This window comes from Hylobates moloch, unplaced genomic scaffold, assembly GCF_009828535.3.
Source record: "Hylobates moloch isolate HMO894 unplaced genomic scaffold, HMol_V3 SCAFFOLD_9, whole genome shotgun sequence".
NCBI lineage: Eukaryota > Metazoa > Chordata > Mammalia > Primates > Hylobatidae > Hylobates > Hylobates moloch.
This window is the reverse complement of record NW_026652284.1, coordinates 888,942-910,423: the sequence shown is the minus strand read 5'-3', so window position 1 is coordinate 910,423 and position 21,482 is coordinate 888,942. Positions and strand designations below refer to the sequence as shown.

Here is a 21,482-nt window from a genome sequence, read left to right as displayed (position 1 = left end):
CTGCCTCAGCCTCTCCAAGTAGCTGGGACTACAGGCGCCCGCCACCACGCCCGGCTAATTTTTTGTATTTTTAGTAGAGACAGGGTTTCACCGTGGTCTCGATCTCCTGACCTCGTGATCCGCCCGCCTCGGCCTCCCAAAGTGCTGGGATTACAAGCGTGAGCCACCACGCCCGGCCTGGCAAAACAAACTTTCTAAAGGGACTGAGATCTTCCACAGTTTGCACCCTCCAGGCTGCGTTCTCTGTCCCTCAAGCCCCCTCTGGCCAGACAGTCCCTGCTGTTCAGAGGCAACCAAGGCTTTCTGGTCCGACCCCGGGGGCTGGAGGAGGTGGGGGCAGGAGGTACTAACTGGGTTGGGGGATGTTTTCTTGGTTGCTAAAGCAGAGGGTGCCCCCCACTCCCCAAGATGCTGAGGGTGGTCCCTGTTGTCCTATTCCTGAAGCTGCCAGAGGAAGTCCCTCTGGAGGGCCGGCCCACAGCAGAAGGGCTGCTCCTGCCCTCGGAGGGCAATCTCAGGGTTGAGAAGGTTACAGCCACCATCCGCCACCAACCTAGCTGCTTGTGCCGATCCCACTGGCCAAGGCCATCAGCTCTATGGCTACAGGCCTGGGCAGCCTGTGTCCTGCTTACCAGAAGACTACAGATGCATGTGGGTGGGGTGGTGGGGTCTTGGCAAGGCGTGCTGGCCACACCTGTCTGGGGCACCTTCTCCCTGGGGTGTGACTCAGCCATGTTCCTGAGCAGGGGCCTCTGAGCTGGGCCTCGCTGCAGCCTTCCCACCTGCAGGGCCCCCACAGGTGTGCTCTCATCGCACACTACTGAGGGACAAACAAGGCAGGGCGGGCCTCCATCTGCCGCAGGCCACAGCCGTGAGTGTGCATGCGAGTGGACCTGCTGGTGCCTGTATCTGCGGCCGGTGTGGCTTCCCTTACATAACTTTCCATGCTGTAAAAACAGCTCGGCCTGCCCTGCATGGGAATGGCAGAGGCCTGAGAGGAGGCAGAGGAAGGAGGCTGGATGCTGAGATGTTTTCCGAAGGTGGAGCCGGTGACGGCAGTAATGGAGGCAGGCTGGATTCCCACGGGCTGAGGCTGCGTGGACACTCCTCCTGGCTGCTGCCCCAGGGCCTGCGGTAGCGTCTCAGACCCACCAAGGTGTCCCAGCGGGGCAGAGTCAGGGCTGAGCATGGACACAGCCTGCCTTCTGCCCGTAGCCACAGCGGGACCGACCCTCAATGTTCAGCCACCTTGCCGACCTGTGGCTGTACCTGAGAGGCAGTCAGGGTTGGGGCAAAGGAGAGGGCCACAGGCAGCCAGGTGGCGAGTTCCACCTCCCGATCCCCCACCAGGGTACCACCCTCAGCTCCCCGCTGTCCTCAGGTGCCTCTCAGGGAGGCGGTGGGCTGTGCGCCTGCCCCCAGCGTCCCACCCCAGCGCCCCGCCACCTACGGCTCCCTCCCAATGTGTCTGGGGTCAGAGAGAGGTGGACAGGACGCAGCGCCCCGCGCTTTCTGCAGTCTGTCCGGGGAGGTCAGGGGCATCCCGGGGCTGGGCAGGCCCCTGCAGGGGGATGGTGCTGGGGCGGGGGCGTTCTGGGGCTGGGAAGGCTCCTGCAGGGGAGGGTGCAGGGGTGCAGACGTGGGTTGCAAAGCGATCCCACGCGTGTCACTCTCGGGTCCCTGAACGAGAGAGCTCTGAGCTCCCTGGAGCCCAACCCTCCGCCGAGTCTCCAGGGGCCCGGGACGCTCCATGCCCGGGCCGCTCCATGCCCGGGCCGCGCCGCACCTCCCCTAAAGGCCGGGCGGGGCGTGGGAGCGGAGGACGAGGCGGGAGCCCGTAGCCGGGAGGCGGGAGGGTCGGGGTCCTTTCTCCACTGGGGTCGCCCTCAGCCGGGCCTGCCGCCCTGGGCCGTGGCCCATGGGGAGCGAAGCGCGCGGCTTCGGGGTCCGGGGCTCTCCCGCCCACTAACGGTGCCCGGAGCCGCCCGCCAGTGCGCAAGCGCCGCTCCCCCCGCCAATCCCCCGGGGTCGGCGGCGAGAGAGAGTCGTGGGCGTGGTCCGCCAGGCTGCCTAGAGCAGCCCGCCCCCTCCCTCCCCTCCGCCCTGGACCGCGCACCGGAAGCAGAAGCTGGGCTGGTTCCGCCCCGCGAGCGGCCATCTTGGAGGCTGAGGCGGCGGCGGCGGCGCTGCGGCGGGTTCGGTGGGCCCAGTCCCGGGGCGGTGCGGCTGTTTCGGGCGCGGGCCCCGCTTTTCCGCACCCTGCTCCGGCCTCGACCACGGCGAGCCTGAGCGCGGCGGCGGCCCACGCGCAGCGACAGGGAGAGGTGAGCGCGCTCGCAGGCCTGCGCCGGCTCCTCGGGCCCGCTCGTCCGCCCCGCCGGAGCCGGCCACAGCGGCGGCCCGGGGCTGCGGGGGACCCTGCGCGACACTTCTCCGTTCGCGTCCGCCACCCGCGGGGCCCCGGCCCGAGCCTGCCTGCGCGGAACCGGAGGTCGGTTACGGCGGGCTCCTGGAGCTCCGGGTCAGGGTCACGTCGGGGACTTGACCACTCGGCCAGGTCTCCGGTCAGTTGGGACACTTGCGGCTGCCCCAGGACGGGCAGCCTCGATCCTGGTTCGTCAATGGATCACGGGAGTCTGTGCCGGGGGAGGGCTGCTGTTGAGCCCGCCGCCGCCTCGCCCCTGAACTGTTAGACCCCAGAGTGCCCCGTAAACCCCGAGAGAAACGAGCGTGCCCGGGACTGTGCTTAGGGCCAGCGTTTCTGGGAAACCCGGGCGGTGACAGTGGGAGACCGGAGTCTGGCTCCACCGCCGGCCGGCGGGAGTGGGACACGACCCCGGAACAAATCTCTAAGCTGCGCCGGGCTTCGCCATCCACACCTGCCAATTCTCTGCATCCTCTCAGCCCCTGGCCAGGTGTCACCTCCTGGCCTCCTTTTCAGTGCCTGCCACTTAGTGCGTGTGTATTTGACTCAAGTCCGGTTGACATCCTCTTGCCAGACCCAAATAGGAAGCGGCTGAAAGGTCAGGCCTCAGCCCGGTGGGAGGGCAGCGAAGAGTGTACAGCAGGCTTGGCTGGGGCAGGTCGATGGCCCCGCGCCCTGCTCCAGGAGAACCAGACGGTATAATTTGGCTTCCGAAGAAAGGATCATGAGTATCTCGCTTAGTCTAGCACCTGAGCCTAGGGCATGATTGGGTCTGGGTGTCCAGAACTCGCAGTCCGTCATCTGCACGGCCTGGCACCGCTGACCTCCTTAGCAGTTCCACTCTAGACAGGGATGTGCGTGAATGACAGGCAGGTGAGCCAGGCAGGTAGGTGCGTGCTTGAGTGACAGGCAGGTGAGCCAGGCAGGTAGGTGCGTGCGTGAGTGACAGGCAGGTGAGCCAGGCAGGTAGGTGCGTGGATGAGTGACAGGCAGGTGACCCAGGCAGGTGCATGTGTGAGTTGCAGGTGAGTGTCCCACTTCCATCGGCCTGGGCTTCCATCCAGCCTCCGGAGCAGTCTGGTGGAGAAGGGAGAGACTTCCGTGGCAGTCCTGGACCTGGGTGTGCCACGTGCCTGGCCGATGGGTCAGGCCAAGGTTTCCTGCCACATCCCCTAAGCAGGAAAGAGCTGTCCAGACAAAGAGGGACGGGTGAGGGACGCTGGGCAGCCACTGCCCTCGGTGATTCACGCTGCTTTAATGCAGTTTCTGTGTGTTAACGTTTTTTTTCCTGTGCCTTTTTGTTTTAAAATCTCCAGCTCTTTCTCTCAGCAGGATGATATGCTTGGTGTCCCTTGTCTGTGGGGATGTTTGAAGGGAACCCGAGGCACATATGCTTCAAACTCTGTTCTCACAGTTTGCTTCCTTTGTGGATTTTTTTTTTTTTGAGACAGGGTCTCTGTGGGCCCGGCTAGAGTGCAGTGGCATGATCTCAGTTCACTGCAACCTCTGGCTCCCGAGTTCAAGTAATTCTCCCACCTCAGTCTCCAGAGTAGCTGGGATTACAGGTGCCCACCACCACATCCGGCTAATTTTTTTTTTTTTTTTTGAAACGCAGTTTCGCTCTTGTTGCCCAGGCTGGAGTGCAATGGTGTGATCTTGGCTCCCCACAGCCTCCACCTCCTGGATTCAAGCGATTCTCCTGCCCCAGCCATCCGAGTAGCTGGGATTACAGGCCTGTGCCACCACGCCTGACTAATTGTGTATTTTTAGTAGAGACGGGGTTTTACCACGTTGGTCAGGCTGGTCTCGAACCCCTGATCTCAGGTGATCTGCCTGCCTCGGCCTCCCAAAGTGCTGGGATTACAAGTGTGAGCTACCACGCCCAGCCCTTGTCCTTCCTGCTGTCATATTGGGATGAGAAGAATTGGGGGAAATAGCCCTCTGGCCCCCTGGGGGACATGAGAATGCTGTTCTGTGTGAAGCTCAGGAAGAGTGGCTGGGCAAACAGCAGTTGAATCGTGAACATGATTTTAAAAGCCTCTGCAAGCAAGTACGGGAGAGAAGCTTGCTTGTGACTGACTGGATGGAATCTATTTTATTTTTGCGTGGCTGTCCATGAACTTTCATTAAACCCGCAGCCTGGCCACTTAGCTAAGCCCACACACACCTGCACTTGAGTTGTCCAGTGAATTATTTTGTATATGGCAGAGTGTTAGCTTCAGGGTGAGCGTTGAAAGGATGGCCTGTGTGGCGGTGCTGCTTGGGGTCATCGCTGTGTCCGTCACCAGGTTGGCCTGAGGGGAGATCCCTGGCCCATTGGCTTCTTGAGCCAGGAGCTGGGGATGCCACTGTGTGGAAGCACTTCCTTCCCGGGCAGGACTGTAACCCCATTCCTGGTGGGGCCCTCCTGGGGAGGCACTCCTTAGGCAGAGGAGCCCGCCCTTGCCTCTGCTGGGGCCTGAAAGGGCCCTGCGTGGTGTGTGGGGTCACATGGAGGCCAGTGATGTGTGACAGTGGGAGGCATTTGGCAGGGAGATCAGGGAGGCCTCTGAAGGCGGTGGCTCTGGCTGTGCCCGGAAGGGCCCAGGGAGTTTCCAGTACAGTCTAGGCTGGGAAGCAGCTGTGAGAACTCGGTCAGGAGTTTGGAGTGGGGCCCGGGCCGTGCTGGGTCTTGGGAGTTGGGAACGAGGAGGGCTGGCTGGGGCTGCTTTGTCTTGGGAGTTGGGAAAGAGGAGGGCTGGCTGGGGCTGCCTCTGTCAGGGGGCTGGCGGGCAAGAGGAGGTGTTGATGTTTATTTGCTTGGCTGTGGAGTATCCTGAAGGGTGGATGGGGGAGTGGGTGATCAGAACAGTATGTTGACTTAGCGGTACAAGAGGGCCTTGAAATGGGAAGAGGCTAGAAGCTCAGACTTTCTGGACCCACGGGGGGAGTTGGGAGGCTGCTGTGGTGTTGATGGGAGAAGTGACGACATTTTGCATTAGAGAAGATAATGGGAGTGGGAAGGATGTGGTGAACAAGGATTGCAAGAGTCAGGGACCCCAGAACAAGAAGCAGGGTTGGGGGTGGGGCTGAGGTCACACATTTGGGAGCATGCTGTGGGTGCCCTGGCTGAGCTCTGCACTCCAGGCCCTGGGTGTGTGGGGTGAGCAGCCAAGCCCTGGCCATTGCCATCCTCAGGTTGCGAGCAGACACTAAACAGGCCGCTGGTGGTGGTTCTCTGAGGAGGAATAAACCAGTCAGAGAGGCCAAGTCTGGAGATCTCTTGCAGGTGGAGACTGAAGGGAGGTGGAGTGTGTGGCTGTCTAAGGTGCGTGAGTTGGTTCTCATGCTGCTATAAAGATGTACCCGAGACTCAGTAATTTACAAAGAAAAGGGGTTTGATGGACTCACAGTTCCAAGTGGCCAGGAAGGCCTCAGGAAACTTACAATCATGGCGGAAGGGGAAGAGGCATGTCTATCATGGCAGCAGGCTAGAGAGAGCGGGCAAGAGCAGGGAACACTGCCTTGTAAACCACAGATCTCCTGAGAACTCGCTTTCACTGGAACGGCTTGGGGAACCACTCCCATGATCCAGTCACCTCCCACCAGGTCCCTCCCTCAACATGGGGGATTATGGGGATTACAATTCAATGTAAGATTTGGGTGGGGACACAGCCAAAGCATATCAGCAAGGAAGCTGGGTGGAGTTGACTTCAGGTTTGTGCAAACTGGGAGGTCAGGATGGAGATCACTGGTCACTGTCCGTTATTGATGGCCACTGATGCCCACAGATGTTATTAAAGCGTGTGGCCATGGCTGGGCGCGGTGGCTCACGCCTGTAATCACAGCACTTTGGGAGGCCGAGGTGGGCAAATTACCTGAGGTCAGGAGTTCAAGACCAGCCTGACCAACATGGTGAAACCCCATCTCTACTAAAAATACAAAAAAAATTTGCTTGGCGTGGTGGCAGGTGCCTGTAATCCCAGCTACTTGGGTGGCTGAGACAGGAGAATCCCTTGAACCTGGGAGGCAGAGGTTGCGGTGAGCGGAGATCATGCCACTGCACTCCAGCCTGGGCGATGAACAGTGAGATTCTATCTCAAAAAAAAAATAAATAAAAATAAAAGAGGTTTGAGTTGGAGCTAGTCTGATGCAGCAGGGAGCCCTGTTTTCATCACCACCCCTCTCCCCAGCCGCAGGGGTATGGCTGAGGAGTCTTGGGGTCCCTGATCCAGCCTCCTCTCTTGCATGATGGTGCCTCACGCCCCATGCTCGGCCTTCAGTGCTGTCTTGAACGTCCCACGTGGAGCCACCAGAGTGACCTTCCTCACAGAAGATATGATCTGCCTTGAGGCTTGGACCCCAAACCCCTGTGTGGCCCAGGTTGCCGTGGCTCCTGCCTGTGATTCCAGCACTTCGGGAGGCTGAGGCGTGAGAATCAGTTGAGGCCAGGAATTTGAGACCAGCTTGGGCAACATAATGAGATCCCAGCTCTACAAAAAATAAAAAATTAGCTAGGCGTGGTGGCACACGTCTGTAGTCTCAGCTACTCAGGAGGCTGAGGTGGGAGGATTGCTTGAGCTGAGGTGGTCAAGGCCGCAGTGACTCCAGCCTGGGCGACAGAGCAAGACCCTATCTCACAAAAAATAAGTAAATAAACCCTTATGCCCTGGCCCTGCCTCCCAGGCCAGTCTTATCCCTGCCCTCACTGTGCTTGGGCCCCTGCACACTGCACTTTCTCAGCTGTGGCCTATTCACCTGTGGCCCCTTCTACCAGGAAGACAGCTGCTCCTCTGCCCAGTGAGTGCCTCGGAGTCTCCAGAGTTCTCGTCACTCCAGCCGCAGAGGCTCCCCCACTCTGCATCTCCTTTTGCTTGTGGCCGGTGGTAAATGTTGGGCAGCGGGCTTCTGGGTGCGGTGAAGGGGCTGACGGTGGTGCCTGCCCGTTTCTATGGTGTGGATTCTCCATCAGTGCAGGGTCTTTGAGCTCAAGAGTTGGAAGGTGCGAGTAGCTGCCCTCAGGAGCTGGTCTGAGGCTGTGGCCTTAGCACCACCTCAGGCCCTATAAGCGTATCCCTGTGTGAGTTCTTGGAGGACAGGAGCGAGGCTTTGGGTTTCTCCTCGTCTTTGTACCTGAGCTGTACGTCGTGTCAATGAAGGTGGTGGCGGGACAGATGGGAAAAGAGAAGCCGCAGGGCCTCTGGGTGTCTGGGTGGGTGGCAAGTGAGGGTGACCTGTGAGCTGTGACTCTGGGTCACTGGGCTGAGGTGTGTACATTAGGGCTGGGCCCTGAATGAATGGTGGGCTACAGAAACGGGAGTGGAGCTGCGTTGGGGGGAGAAAGCTGTGGCCAGCATCGCTTTTCTTCGTCAGTGTAGACATTGTTTTTAACAGATGAGCAGCACCAGCAATAAGAGGGCTCCAACCACAGCAACCCAGAGGCTGAAGCAGGACTACCTTCGCATTAAGAAAGACCCGGTGCCTTACATCTGTGCCGAGCCCCTCCCTTCGAATATTCTCGAGTGGTAAGGCTCCGCGCCACTGATCACCCTGCACTGACTGTCGCTGCCACGCAGGCCTCTGCTGGCCTGGCTGGGTGAGCCTGGTGCCCCAGTCATGGCATTGGCAAGGTGCTCCTGCACCCTCCCCAGGGGTGAGTGGGTGCCCAGGGGCCTGTGGACACCCTCTGGTCTTTTCCCAGTGGACGCATGCCAGGGACATCACAGAGCCCTGCTTGACTCAGGCTGGGGCTGGAGAGAGTCTCCGGTGTGGGGCCCTTGATGGGGGCGGGGTCCAGGTTGACTCAGGTTGGGGCTGGAGAGAATCTGTGGTGTGGGGTCTTTAGGGGAGGGGTCCAGGTATGCAGGGTTCACAGCTGCTGCTGGTGTGCGCTCCAGGCACTTAGAGGAGAAACTGCCTTTCCAGACTCTGCTCTTTGCTTCTGGATACGGGAATTACCCTATTTTGGCTTGGAGTATTTGACAGGACTAGGGTCCGACACTCCTGTCCCTGGCACTGGCTTGGGCCAGGTGCCCCAACCCTCAGGCTGGCATTGAGAGGACCTGTGCCTCATAAGCGTTCACCTCATGGTGACTCTCCCCCTTGCTGAAGTACAGAGTGTGGGAGTGCATACTGCTCTGTCGAAACACGCCATTACAGGTCTGCTAGTAATTTGATAAGAAATAAAGTGTGAGAGGCCGGGCATGGTGGCTCACGCCTGTAATCCCAGCACTTTGGGAGGTTCAGGCGGGTGGATCACCTGAGGTTAGGAGTTCGAGACCAGTCTGGTCAACATGGTGAAACCTCGTCTCTACTAAAAATACAAAAATTAGCTGGGCGTGATGGTGCGCACCTGTAATCCCAGCTACTCGGGAGGCTGAGGCAGGAGAATCGCTTGAACCGGGGAGGCAGAGCTTGCAGTGAGCCAAGATCACACCACTGCACTCCAGCCTGGGCAACAAGAGTGAAACTCTGTCTCAAAAAAAAAAAAGAAAAGTGTGAGGATGTTTTATATTTTGATCTTTAAAAAAAAATTTATTTACTTATTATTTTTTGAGACAGAGTCTTCGCCCAGGCTGGAGTGCAGTGGCGCAATCTCCGCTCACTGCAAGCTCTGCCTCCTGGGTTCATGCCATTCTCTGGCCTCAGTTTCCCAAGTAGCTGGGACTACAGGTGCCAGCCACCATGCCCGGCTAATTTTTTGTTTTTGTATTTTTAGTAGAGATGGGGTTTCACCGTGTTAGCCAGGATGGTCTTGATCTCCTAACCTCGTGATCCGTCCGCCTTGGCCTCCCAAAGTGCTGGGATTACAGGCATGAGCCACCACGCCCGGCCTTATTTATTTTTTTGAGACAGAGTCTTGCTCTGTCGCCCAGGCTGGAGTGCAATGGCGTGATCTCGGCTCACTGTGACCTCCGCCTCCCTGGTTCAAGCAATTCTCCTGTCTTAGAGATGGAGTTTCACCATATTGGTCAGGCTGGTCTCGAACTCCTTATCTCAGGTGATCCGCCTGCCTCAGTCTCCCAAAGTGCTGGGATTACAGGCCTGAGCCACCATGCCTGGCCTGATTTTTTTTTAATTCCAGAGAAAAGATATTTCAGTGAGTTGAAAGGAAGTGTGTTTCGGCTTGGTCAGGGGTCCACCTCTGGCTCACAGAGGAGGCCCGGCCCAGGCAGGCAGAGGATACCCAGGGTGAGGCGGAGCCCCTTGGCCACCAGAGTGCTCTCTGCCCCAGTGTTGAAAATCAGATGTGGCCCCAGGACATCGCTGGCAGGTGCAAGGGACGAGTTCCACGGTAGCTGCCTCCTCCCTGGTTGTGAGGACGTCTTCATTGTGTGGGGAAATCCCTCCCCACAAATCTGTGGGTCGGGCGTCCCCAAGACCCGGTGCAGGTTTGATGATTCACAAAGAATACTCACCATTAAAATTACGGAGAGAAGGCCAGGCACAGTGGCTCACGCCTGTAATCCCAGCACTTTGGGAGGCCGAGGTGGGTAGATCACGAGGTCAGGAGATTGAGACCAGCCTGGCCAACGTGGTGGAACCCTGTCTCTACTAAAAATACAGAAATTAGCCTGGCATGGTGGCGCACGCCTGTAATCTCAGCTACTTGCTACTTGGGAGGGTGAGGCAGGAGAATCGCTTGAACCTGGGAAGCGGAGGTTGCAGTGAGCTGAGGTTGCACCACTGTACTCCAGCCTGGTGACAGAGCGAGACTCCAACACACACACACACACACACACACACACACACACACACACACACACACATGCACACACATTATGGAGAGAAAACAGCAGTCAGCCAGCGGAAGAGGCACGTGGGGCAAAGTCTCTGTGCTCCATTCCCAGCAGCAGGCTTGGGTTTGGACGGCACGTGTGGAATGTTGACCAGAGAAGCTCATTGGAAACTAAAACGTATTAGGGGAAGGCCCAGGGACTCTATGGGGCTGGTCCTAGGCACCCTCTGCCTGGCACCTGCCAAAATACCAAAATACCGGACTTCCAGGAGAGCAGGGGTTCAGTGTAGCCCATTTTGCCTGTACTGTTGAGGCAGTAAGCCCCTGTTGTCAGGTGGTGGCACCTGGCCCGGGACGGCAGTGTCAGTATCAGGCCTGTGCTGCCAGAGCCCCTGGCAGGGCCTCGGCAGGTGTCTTTGCCTTCCCTGAGAGCAGAGTGCTTTCCCTGAAAAGGCCTGTGGGGTGTGCTGTGGGCCACGTGGATCCCATCTTCTCTCAGCTGCCCCGAGGCTGCTGGGCTCTGTCGCAGGAAGAGGGTGACTTCTTCATTTCTTCCCAGTTTTCGCAGGTTGGGCACAGGAATTGGGCACAGTAACAACTGAAGGCCACATTCCTGGGTGCATTGCGTGCTGAGCTCAGAGCCACTGGGTTCCTGGGCCAATGACACATGATAATGGCATTTTTTGAGTAAAACCTATCAGCTGGCTCTGCTGATACATCATCCCATTAGTATACATTACTATACATCATCCCATTAGTATACATTACTATACATCATCCCATTAGTATACATTACTATACATCATCCCATTAGTATTTTCTTTTGAGTATTCTTTCTGTCACTCAGGCTGGAGTGCAGTGATGTGATATCGGCTCACTGCAACCTCCGTCTTCCAGGTTCAAGCGATTCTCCTGCCTCAGCCTCCTGAGTAGCTGGGATTACAGATGTGCGCCACCATGGCCGGCTAAATTTTGTATTTTTATTAGAGACGGGGTTTCACCGTGTTGCCCAGGCTGGTGTCGAACTCCTGACCTTAGGCAATCCGCCTGCCTCAGCCTCCCAAAGTGCTGGGATTACAGGTGTGAACCACTGCACCCGGCCTAATTTTTGTATATTTAGTAGAGACGGAGTTTCGCCATGTTGACCAGGCTAGTCTCAAACTCCTGACTTCAGGTGATCCACCCACCTTGGCCTCCCAGAGTGCTGGGATCACGGGCATGAGCCACCGAGCCCGGCCCCCATTAGTTTTAAAGTGATGGCACACATGTCCTGGGGGAGAGCAAGGGGAAAGAGGATGGCCGGTGTTGGCCGGTGTTGGCAGTTGCAGCCGTGTCTGGTTTCTGGCATTTCTAGCTGGTTTTACTTTCTTCTCTGTGCTCTTCTGTTTCGTTTGGGAATCTGTAAAGCCCAGACACCTCTTTACGTAAAGCAGAAGCCTTATGTATTTATGTGGAGTGTTTAGTCGATTTGCTGCTGCCCCTGGTCTGAGGGTGAGCTCTGTGTGGGGACTCTGGCTTTGGAGACAATCACGGCAGTTCCTGTTCCTTCTGCTCCAGGACAGCTGCTCAAGTCACTTACGGTTTTTCCAGGAGCATGAAAAAGGGCTGGGGGCACAGAGCTGGCTCCACATCACTAGCTGTGTTCTGTTTAGCCTGCCTGTGTGATACCAAAAAACACATTATATATAAGTACATTTAAGAATATACATTTGAGAGTACATTGTTTTTTCTTTGGAGATAGGGTCTCACTCTGTTGCCCAAATGGGATGTGGTGGCACAATCATAGCTCACTGCAGCCTTAAACTCCTGGGCTCAAGTGATCCTCCCGCCCCAGCCTCCTGAGTAGCTGGGGTGCAGGCATGCACTATCACACCCGGCTAACTTTTTTTTTTTTTTAAATAAAGGTGGGGTCTTGCTATGTTGCCTAGGCTGGTGTCAAACTCCTGGGCTCAAGTGATCTTCCCACCGTGCCCTCCCAAAGTGCTGGGATTACAGTCTTCAAGTACATCTTGGTAATGTACTGTGAAATTAAAATTTATTTAAGATTTCAGTTATTAATTATTAGGATTAGCTTCGTGCATGTTATATTGTCGAAACAAAGGTACTTTATGGTAAACTTATAAAGTATAGTCTCTAAGATCTTGTTACAAGAGACTAAAAGCACCCACGGTAGAAGAGACTGGGGCTTTGAAGCCGTGTGGCTGTGTGACATTTCACCTTCATTTGTTCACTGCCTGAATGTGAATGTAATTTTGGCTGGGTCCTATAAACCCCAGGCTTGGAATGATTCAGATTTTGGAGAATTTGCTGTCCCCAAATCCCAAGTAATTTTCTTCTCTCCCTTAGGCATTATGTCGTCCGAGGCCCAGAGATGACCCCTTATGAAGGTAAGGATTCTGTACTTAGGTAGAAGAACACTAGGCAGTTTTTATATTCTGAATCAACCTTGCCTGTTCAACATCTTTTATTTGCAAACAGCAGCCTTTCTACTTGGGATGTGCGCTAGTTAAATTGGCTTAGTTGGAACTCGTCCTCGTCTGCTTCTCCACACGCTGGAAGTGTTTGCTCCGCTGATGTGTCTCAGCCTGCAGGGCCGCCTGTAGCGTCTGTGTTCACTAGCCTCTGACACCATAGGGCCATAGCTGAGAAAACCAGACCGGGGTAAACACTGAAGCTGGCCTGTTCTACTGTTTCTTAAGACCTGGTGCATATCATCAAAGGAAAGGCATATATATTCAATGTGCCCTCTGTGCTGGGCACCCCCAGGGTCTCGCGATCCCCAGCACGGTCTCTGAGCTAAGTGGAAGTACCCTTGTGTGGTGGCACCTGGGGCTTTGGGAGGCTGCAGGACCTGCCCAGCACCTCAGCCCTTCATCGGCTACCAAGGCTGATCCAGCAGCCTGACCCCTCCAGGTCAGCAGACAGCACCTAGAGACCTGGTGTCATTTATAGAGTAGACGCTGGAGCTGTCAGCAAGTTTCTGGGGCCTTTGGTGGAGGCTGGCGCCAGCCTCGGTCTGGACCAGGTCAGGAGTCAGCGTGCCCGTGAATACTGTCCCACCGGCAAGCGCAAGGCAGAGCAGGGCCAGGTCAGCAGTTGCTGTCCAGCCACAGGGTCCCGGCTTCAGGTGGCTGGAGCAGCAGGCTCTGTTTGCCTGTGTGTGTGGAGGCTTTGGGTGAGATTTCACTAGAGGAGAGTGCTGCTGCTAGAAGGTTTGCAAGCAGGGGCTTTGGACTGTCGGAAGGGTTGTGGGTGGGTAAGAATGAAAAAGGCTCTGCTGAAGGCACTTTGGCCGAGTTATCACAGCCACACCTGTGGACTCTCCTTTGGCCCAGGAATCCCAGTTCTGGGATCATCTGCAACTAAGGCAGCCACAGTGCAGAGCACATCTGTAGGGTGGGCCCTTGATCATAGTGTCATTGACCATGACCAGCGTTGGGGATGCCAGCAGGCCGTGGCAAGATAAGGCCCGGGAGCAGGTGTCCAGGGCGTGTTAAAGTACTTGTTATGATGCGTCTGTGTGCCTTCAGCTGATTTGAAGAATATATACCACCAAGTGAGTAGTGGTTGGCTGGGCGCGGTGGCTCACGCCTTTAATTCCAGCACTTTGGGAGGCTGAGGTGGGCGGATCATCTGAGGTCAGGAGTTCTAGACCAGCCTGACCAACATGGAGAAACCCCATCTCTACTAAAAATACAAAATTAGCCGGGTGTGGTGGTGCATGCCTGTAATCCCAGCTACTCGGGAGGCTGAGGCAGGAGAATCACTTGAACCTGGGAGGCGGAGGTTGCAGTGAGCTGAGGTCGTGCCGTTGCACTCCAGCCTGGGTGACAAGAGTGAAACTCGTCAGGAGATCCAGACCATCCTGGGTAATACGGTGAAACCTTGTCTCTACTAAAAAAAATACAAAAAATTAGCTGAGCGTGGTGGTGGGCGCCTGTAGTCCTAGCTACTCGGGAACCTGAGGCAGGAGAATTGCTTGAACCCAGGAGGCGGAGCTTGCAGTGAGCCGAGATTGCGCCATTGTACTCCACTCTGGGTGACAAGATCGAAACTCCATCTCAAAAAAAAAAAAAACCAAAATGGGTGGTGGTCTTTGACAAGCAAAATTATGCCAGCTTTACATTTTTTTTGTTTGTTTTGTGGTTTTAGTTTTTTTAAAATAAATTGTGAATATTAATTCTGTATCCACACCCCATCTCCCTCAACATCACCAGCCAGGTCAGTTGCTGGTGGAGATGAGCTGCTCTCCCAACAGGGCTGGACACAGTTGGGAGAAGAGGGGGCAGCCCCTGGGTGTGGTGCGGCTGTTGCCGGCCCCAACCCTGTCACTTGTGCTTTTATCTTGGTCCCCTCCCATCCTTTCCGTTGTTCCCCACAACCGTGTGTGGCTCTGTGCTGGTCCTGGGTCTCAGGAAAGCCTCCCTTCAGAGGGAGAAGGTGTGTTCCTACTGCCCCTCCCTTTTCCCCTCTATGGCACTGCTGCTCCCGTCCCTGAGGCCCTCCCCCTCACTGGGGGATGCCTCTTGCTCTCTGCAGCCCTGCCCTCTGCTCTCCTTCAGGGTCTCTGGGGAACCCCTCCGAATTGCCACTTGCCAAGGGGCTGTTCTCAGTCCTCAGTTTCTTAGCCTCTGCTATCTGATGCTGCTGACGACGGCTTCCTTCCTGACTTCGGGATTTCTGACCCCTCTTCCTGCCTTCTTGGTGGCCCCTGTGCCAGGTCCATGTCTTTCTGGCGTGGTGTGCATTAGCCGTGTCCCCTCCGTGCACTGGGCTCCGTGGCTGTTCTGCCCCTGGTGCTGCCCAGGCGTGCCCACTCTGACAGTTCAGAGCTGGCCTCCTACAAATGTTGCTAAATAATTCCCCTTGAGTGAATCTGTAGATTTTACACAGTCCTAACAAAATCTCAGTTTTTTATACTATACAAGCTTATTCTAAAATTTACATGAAAAGGCAAAGGATCTAGAATAGTTAAAACAATTTTTCTAAAGAATAAAGTGGAGTCTGTGGTTTCAAGACTTACCCAGTGATGAGGGTCAGGCAGTGCTAGAGGAGGGACAGGCCATGGGGCAGAGTAGCCAGCTAGGCCTTTGCCTCAGGCTTTTCAGCAGATGGCCTGGGGTGTGGGGATGTTCAAGCCACCGGGACTCACTTCAGGACAAGTGGGGGCTTCCTGATTTTCACCTGGTGCTGTTGAAAGTCTGTGTGTGTGGCTCTTGGTGCCTTTGTCTTGGGTTTCTCTGGCAGGTGACAAGCAGTGGGATTGCCGTCTGGGGCTTCCTGATAGGTGTGTGCGCGCAGTGAGGCAGCAGGGTGTCCATCTCCCAGCACCCTCTGCGCTCAGCTGGCCGTTTCTTGCCGTGTAAGTCACTCTTGCCCATTAGCACTGAGCTAAACTTCGTTCCAGCCTTGCTTTGGCTGTTCCTGCTTCCTCTTTTAAGCAAGCCTGTTTCTGTCTTTCACTCATTGTCCGGTTTGGCCTTTCCTCATGATCTCGTGTGTCTTCTGGGTGTCATTCCTGGGGTTCGCCTCTCCCTGGTGGATGTGGCCGCACACCAGGCTGGGTTACAGTGGCACTTGCTCATGCCATCCCTCCACTGTTGACTTCACCACTGTTCCTGTGAGTCCTCGAATGCCAGCCCTGAGCAGAGTGCAGAGAGGAAGCTGCAGCGTCCCCTTGCACGGCCACGCGTCATCTTCAGGGGAGGCAGACAGTGAAGCCATGTTTTCTTTTTTTTTTTTTTTTTTTTTTTTTTTGAGACGGAGTCTTTCTCTGTCCCCCAGGCTGGAGTGCAGTGGTGCGATCTCGGCTCACTGCAAGCTCCGCCTCCCAGGTTCACGCCATTCTCCTGCCTCAGCCTCCCAAGTAGCTGGGACTATAGGCGCCCGCCAACACGCCCGGCTAATTTTTTTTTTTTGTATTTTTAGTAGAGACGGGGTTTCACCGTGTTAGCCAGGATGGTCTCGATCTCCTGACCTTGTGATCCGCCCACCTCGACCTCCCAAAGTGCTGGGATTACAGGCTTGAGCCACCGCGCCCGGCCAAGCCATGTTTTCATTAGGATCTGCGGGAGGGAGAGCAGCCCCCAGTGATGAAGAGAGAGACGTGAGGGAAACACGTGCGGGAGGCCACACATGCAGGGAGGCCAGGGAAAGTGGAGAGAGACTGGGACCCCCAGGCCGACCGTTTATTGGGTCCAGGGTGTTCCGCACACAGGTTTCCCTCGGGGAGTTTTAACTGGTGGGTTTAAAGCAAGCGGGCACGAGCCCCATGGGGCCATGCTGTGACTGGGGGACTCTATGGTGTGGCTGCACAGTCCATGGGGGGCAGTCACCAGGGGACAGTGCATAGGGCGGGCGTCTGGGTGGATCAGCTCGAGGAAGGGGGGTGTGAACTGAAAATTGTTGCGGGTGGTAGCCCCGCTTCCGGTCAGAGAACGTCCACCCTAGATTCAGAGTGGATGCCAAGGCGGCCTAAAACGATGAGCGTTCCCTGCAAGATGTGAAGCACTTGAGGGGCAGGGGTGCTGCATCCTACACAGGGTGGCTCTGGAGCAGAAGAGCCCATGGCAATTTGGGGACTCACATTGGGGCAGGGCTGTGCACAGGGAGCCCGAGGGAGGACAGAGGCCAGTGCTCCTCAAACTTGATGGCATGCACACATACGCACGCATGTCCTGATGGCACGCACGCACATGCCCACGCCCATGCGTCCTGATGGCACGCATGCACATGCATTGTGATGGCACGCACACGCGCACACGCGTCCTGACGGCATGCACAGACGTGCACGCACATGCGTCCTGATGGCATATACACACGTGCACACGCGTCCTGATGGCATGCACACAGGTGCACACGTGTCCTGATGGCATGCAGACATGCACGCATACGCATCCTGATGGCATGCACACATGCAGACCTGCATGCACATGCCTCCTGATGGCATACATACGCACACACGTGTCCTGATGGCGTGCACACACACATCACGCACGCAGGTGTGGCCAGGGAGTCCTGGCTCGTGCACTTCTGGTCCTCTGGTTGGGGTTGGCCCCAAGCTCTGAACTGCCAGCCAACTCCAGGTGCAGCCTGGGCCCCCAGGGTGTGGGCCTCGGGTTGGGGCGGGGCTGCCACGAGGCAGCTTGTAGAGGGTCCGGGAGCAGGGCCAGGGGAGGCCACACAGGGTGTGCGGCTCTAGATTGATTTGAAGGTGGGGCCAACAGGATTTGCTCATGGGGTGGGTGTCATACCAGGGGGATGGAGTTGCCAAGTTGCCATTTGGTAGAAGTGGCCAGATTTCTGTCCCGGAGGGGGGCGTCTGGGTGCTGTGCTGTGGACGGTCAGTGTAATGGCCCGGAGTGTGCAGGGGGCCTGTGGGTGCAGGGTGGGGGAAGTGGCTGAGCAGCCATTCCAGGGTTCCTGTTGGGAGGCCGTGAAACTAGGGCGACCCCAGGAGGATGCCAGGACTGAGAGGAGAGCACCCTGTGCTTGGGTGGGTAAAGAGGGGCTGGCTGGAGTGGGAAGAGGGGGTGGGGAGTGGAGGAGCTAGACCAGGGTGGGGCTTTGGAGAGGCGGAGCCAGGAGTGGCCCCTTATAAGGCTATGCTGTTGGGTGGTCAGAAACCAGTGGGACGCCTGGGCGAGGTGGCTCACGCCTGTAATCCCAGCACTTTGGGAGGTCCAGGCGGGCGGATCACGAGGTCAGGAGATAGAGACCATCCTGGCTAACACGGTGAAACCCCGTCTCTACTAAAATTTAAAAAAAATTAGCCGGGTGTGGTGGCGTGTGCCTATAGTCCCAACTACTCAGGAGGCTGAGGCAGGATAATCACTGGAACCCGGGAGGCAGTGGTTGCAGTGAGCCGAGATTGCCCCACTGCACTCCAGCCTGGGCAACAGAGCAAGACTGTCTCAAAAAAAAAACAAAAACAAAAAAACAGTGGGAACGTGTGGGTGACCCTGAGGTCGATCTTTAGGTCAGGTTTGGTAGAGCAGGGAGAAAGCCTGGTCAGGTGGATTTGAGAGCTTGGGAGGGGAGGACGTGTGAACAGCCATGGATGAGGCCCGAATCCAGGGGTTCAGGTCAGGGCAGAGAGCATTTGGCAGAACTTGGAGGGGTGTGTGGTGGAGAGTGGTGTGTTTGAGGTGGGTTTTGCTGGCCTTTGGGTGCAGTTGGGTCGGGGAAGCGAACGGTGCTGGAGAGTTGCTGGGTCTGGACCTGAGTCCTGGGAGGGGCAGCCTCAGCTGGGCCTGGAGCTCCTGCTGTGCTGGGGGTGTTGCAAGGAGGCCCCACATGCCTCTTCCGACCCCTCTGCTCTTGGTGGGGGTGTGTGTGACACTCCAGGGAGAGAGGTGTGCAGTAGCTGTGGTTATCTCGAGCTCCCGGGGAAGTGGGGGTCTGGGTCCGGTCAGGTGGTGAGTACAGGTGTGATGGGGAGGGGCATTGGGTCTGGGTGGTCATGACAGTGGGTGGGAGTGGAGAGCAAGGTCAGTGGGGGACTGAGCCTGGGAGCTGGCTGGGGACGGAGAGGGCAGTGAGGACTCGGGAGCTGAGCTGGGCGGGGGGTGGCGTGGGGATGTGGACGAGGTCTCTAGGAGCCCCTGCTGTGGCGGACGACAAGGCTCTTTCTGTTTTGTTTCCATGTAGGTGGCTATTATCATGGAAAACTAATTTTTCCTAGAGAATTTCCTTTCAAACCTCCTAGTATTTATATGATCACTCCCAATGGAAGATTTAAGTGCAACACCAGGTAAGGTGCCTGGAGGGGCCGTGGAAGCTTTCTGGCCGCGGTGGGGAGTGTGCACTGACAGGGCCCCTGTTTCGCAGGCTGTGTCTTTCTATCACGGATTTCCACCCGGACACGTGGAACCCGGCCTGGTCTGTCTCCACCATCCTGACTGGGCTCCTGAGCTTCATGGTGGAGAAGGGCCCCACCCTGGGCAGTATAGAGACGTCGGACTTCACGGTGAGTTTTAGAGCCTCTCCCCGGTGGGCCGTCAGCCTTGTGTCTGGGGGGCTGTTTTATTTTCCTGAGTTGCAGCTGCCTTTCTTTTTTTTTTTTTTTTTTTGAGAAGGAGTTTCGCCCTGTCTCCAGGCTGGAGTGCAGTGGCGCAGTCTCAGCTCACTGCAAGCTCTGCCTCCCGGGTTCACGCCATTCTCCTGCCTCAGCCTCCCGAGTAGCTGGGACTACAGGCGCCCGCCACCACGCCTGGCTAATTTTTTTTTGTATTTTTAGTAGAGACGGGGTTTCACCGTGTTAACCAGGATGGTCTTGATCTCCTGACCTCGTGATCCGCCCACCTCGGCCTCCCAAAGTGCTGGGATTACAGGCGTGAGCCACTGCGCCTGGCCGCAGCTGCCTTTCTTAGTAGGTGGGGCTGGGTGGAGTTCTCACCTTGTCCCAGGCACTGTCGTGGAGACTGCTCTGCTCTGTGGCCTTGTGTTTCCCGCTGCCTCTCGGTCTTGCTTTTATCCACATCCAGCCTCATCCACACCCGCCAGGGGCTCCTCCTTGGGATCTTGGGGTGGGCCGAGGCAGTACCAGTTGCACAGACGGCAGGGGCCTTTTCCGCTGGGAGCACAGTGCTTTTGTTAGCTTGTTTTTTTCTATTTTTAATAGGAATCAAGTGTGATATCATTAATTGATGATGGGAAGATTAAGAAGCCTTTGTAAGACTATAAGTTAGTTTGCTGTGAAGAGTATGCTTATTAAATGCTTTCTACAACGTGAAGACTGCAGCCCTTGACTTTGAAATCATCTGTTTTTAGAATTTTGAAAGAATTTGAAACTAGTTTTCTGGCTGATTCCCTTCCCTTCCTTTCTAGAAAAGACAACTGGCAGCGCAGAGTTTAGCATTTAATTTGAAAGATAAAGTCTTTTGTGAATTATTTCCTGAAGTTGTGGAGGTAAGAAAGACGGAAATGGGTTTCGCCTTCCCCTGCGTTAAAACACTTGAGTTTCACCTCTTTACAAAGAGTAAAATCTGTGTCTTGAAGCTGCAGACCTCCCCAGGGGATGGCTCCTCTCTCCCAGGAGCCCCGAGGCAGGGGAGGCAGAAGGCCTGGGCCCTGGGGGGTGGCCTGCGGACAGCTGTGCTGGTGGGCTGAGGGCGGGGCCTGTCCCACAGGGGCGGGGAGCTCGTGGGCCTGAGCAGCCACCTGGGTGGTCTGGGGATAGCTGGGAGGCACAGCAACTGCCATGTGGGACTGGAGTGCTCCTTGGTCGTGGCCTCTGTGGCTCAGCCTTGCTCTGGTCTGCCTGAGTGCAGGGGCCAAGGGGCGCAGGGCCAGTGAGGCCGGCCACGCTTGGGCCCTCACCTGTGAGATGGGGTCCGAATTTGACACAGCCTAGGGCTTGGTTCTTGGTGGTGGACTGTGGACTCCTGGGAACAGGAGTGCTGGTCCTGAAGGCGCTGGTTGGAGACCAGCTGCGTTTCTCGCTGTTTTTCTCTTAGGAAATTAAACAAAAACAGAAAGTACAAGACGAACTCAGTAGCAGACCCCAGACTCTCCCCTTGCCAGACGTGGTTCCAGACGGGGAGACGCACCTCGTCCAGAACGGGATTCAGCTTCTCAACGGGCATGCGCCGGGGGCCGTCCCGAATCTCGCAGGGCTCCAGCAGGCCAACCGGCACCACGGACTCCTGGGTGGCGCCCTGGCGAACTTGTTTGTGATAGTTGGGTTTGCAGCCTTTGCTTACACGGTCAAGTACGTGCTGAGGAGCATCGCGCAGGAGTGAGGCTCAGGCGCCACGACCCAAGGCGCCACTGAGGGCACTGCGCACCAGAGCGTGACCTTGGCAGGCTGGACACACTGCCCAGCACAGGCAGACCCACCGGGCTCCTAGGTTTAGCTTTTAAAAACTTGAAAGGGGAAGCAAAGACCAAAATGTGTGACTGGGCTTTGGAGGAGACTGGAGCCTCAGCCCTGCCCTGGCCACGGGCCGCTGGGGCTGGTGTGCTGGATTTGTAGCTTATCTTCCGTGTTGTCTTTGGACCTGTTTTAGTAAACCCGTTTTTCATTTTATTAGATGTGGTCACTTAGAAATGCAAACTTGCTGCCGACCGCGGGCTGCTCCTGCGTTCTTGGAGCTCCCGGCGCGTTTCTCGGAGCTCCCGGCTCCTCAGCGGGTGGGAGGGGTCCGGGGGTGGAGCTGGCGTCCGCGGGTGCTGGTCTGGCCCGGCCGTGTAGTGACGAGGCTTAGCGGGGCCAGTGACAGCCGTGGCTCAGGATCCAGGGAGCCCCGGTTTGGTCTCAGCATTTACAAATGTGTTTACAGTCAGAATGAAACACATTCCTTCTAGAAAGTGCTTGGGGGTTTTTGCTGCCCTGGAAGC

The 21,482-nt window shown here is 56.6% G+C and overlaps 1 protein-coding gene across 5 annotated transcripts; it reads left to right on the top strand.

Moving 5' to 3' along the window:
* Window positions 1-2,135: 2,135 nt before the first annotated feature.
* UBE2J2 (ubiquitin conjugating enzyme E2 J2) lies at window positions 2,136-21,171 on the top strand. Of its 5 annotated transcripts, none has more exons than XM_032758575.2 (7): window positions 2,136-2,324; window positions 7,799-7,929; window positions 12,489-12,529; window positions 18,792-18,894; window positions 18,972-19,110; window positions 19,971-20,051; window positions 20,600-21,171. In XM_032758575.2, the coding sequence occupies exons 2-7, from the start codon at window positions 7,799-7,801 to the stop codon at window positions 20,882-20,884; spliced, it is 780 nt and encodes a 259-aa protein (XP_032614466.1). In that variant the 5' UTR covers window positions 2,136-2,324; the 3' UTR covers window positions 20,885-21,171. The 5 variants fall into 5 exon arrangements, with proteins under 5 accessions (XP_032614466.1, XP_032614468.1, XP_032614467.1 ...); XM_032758576.2 differs by lacking the exon at window positions 2,136-2,324 and adding an exon at window positions 2,349-2,491; XM_058444253.1 differs by lacking the exon at window positions 2,136-2,324 and adding an exon at window positions 2,473-2,613.
* Window positions 21,172-21,482: the final 311 nt, after the last annotated feature.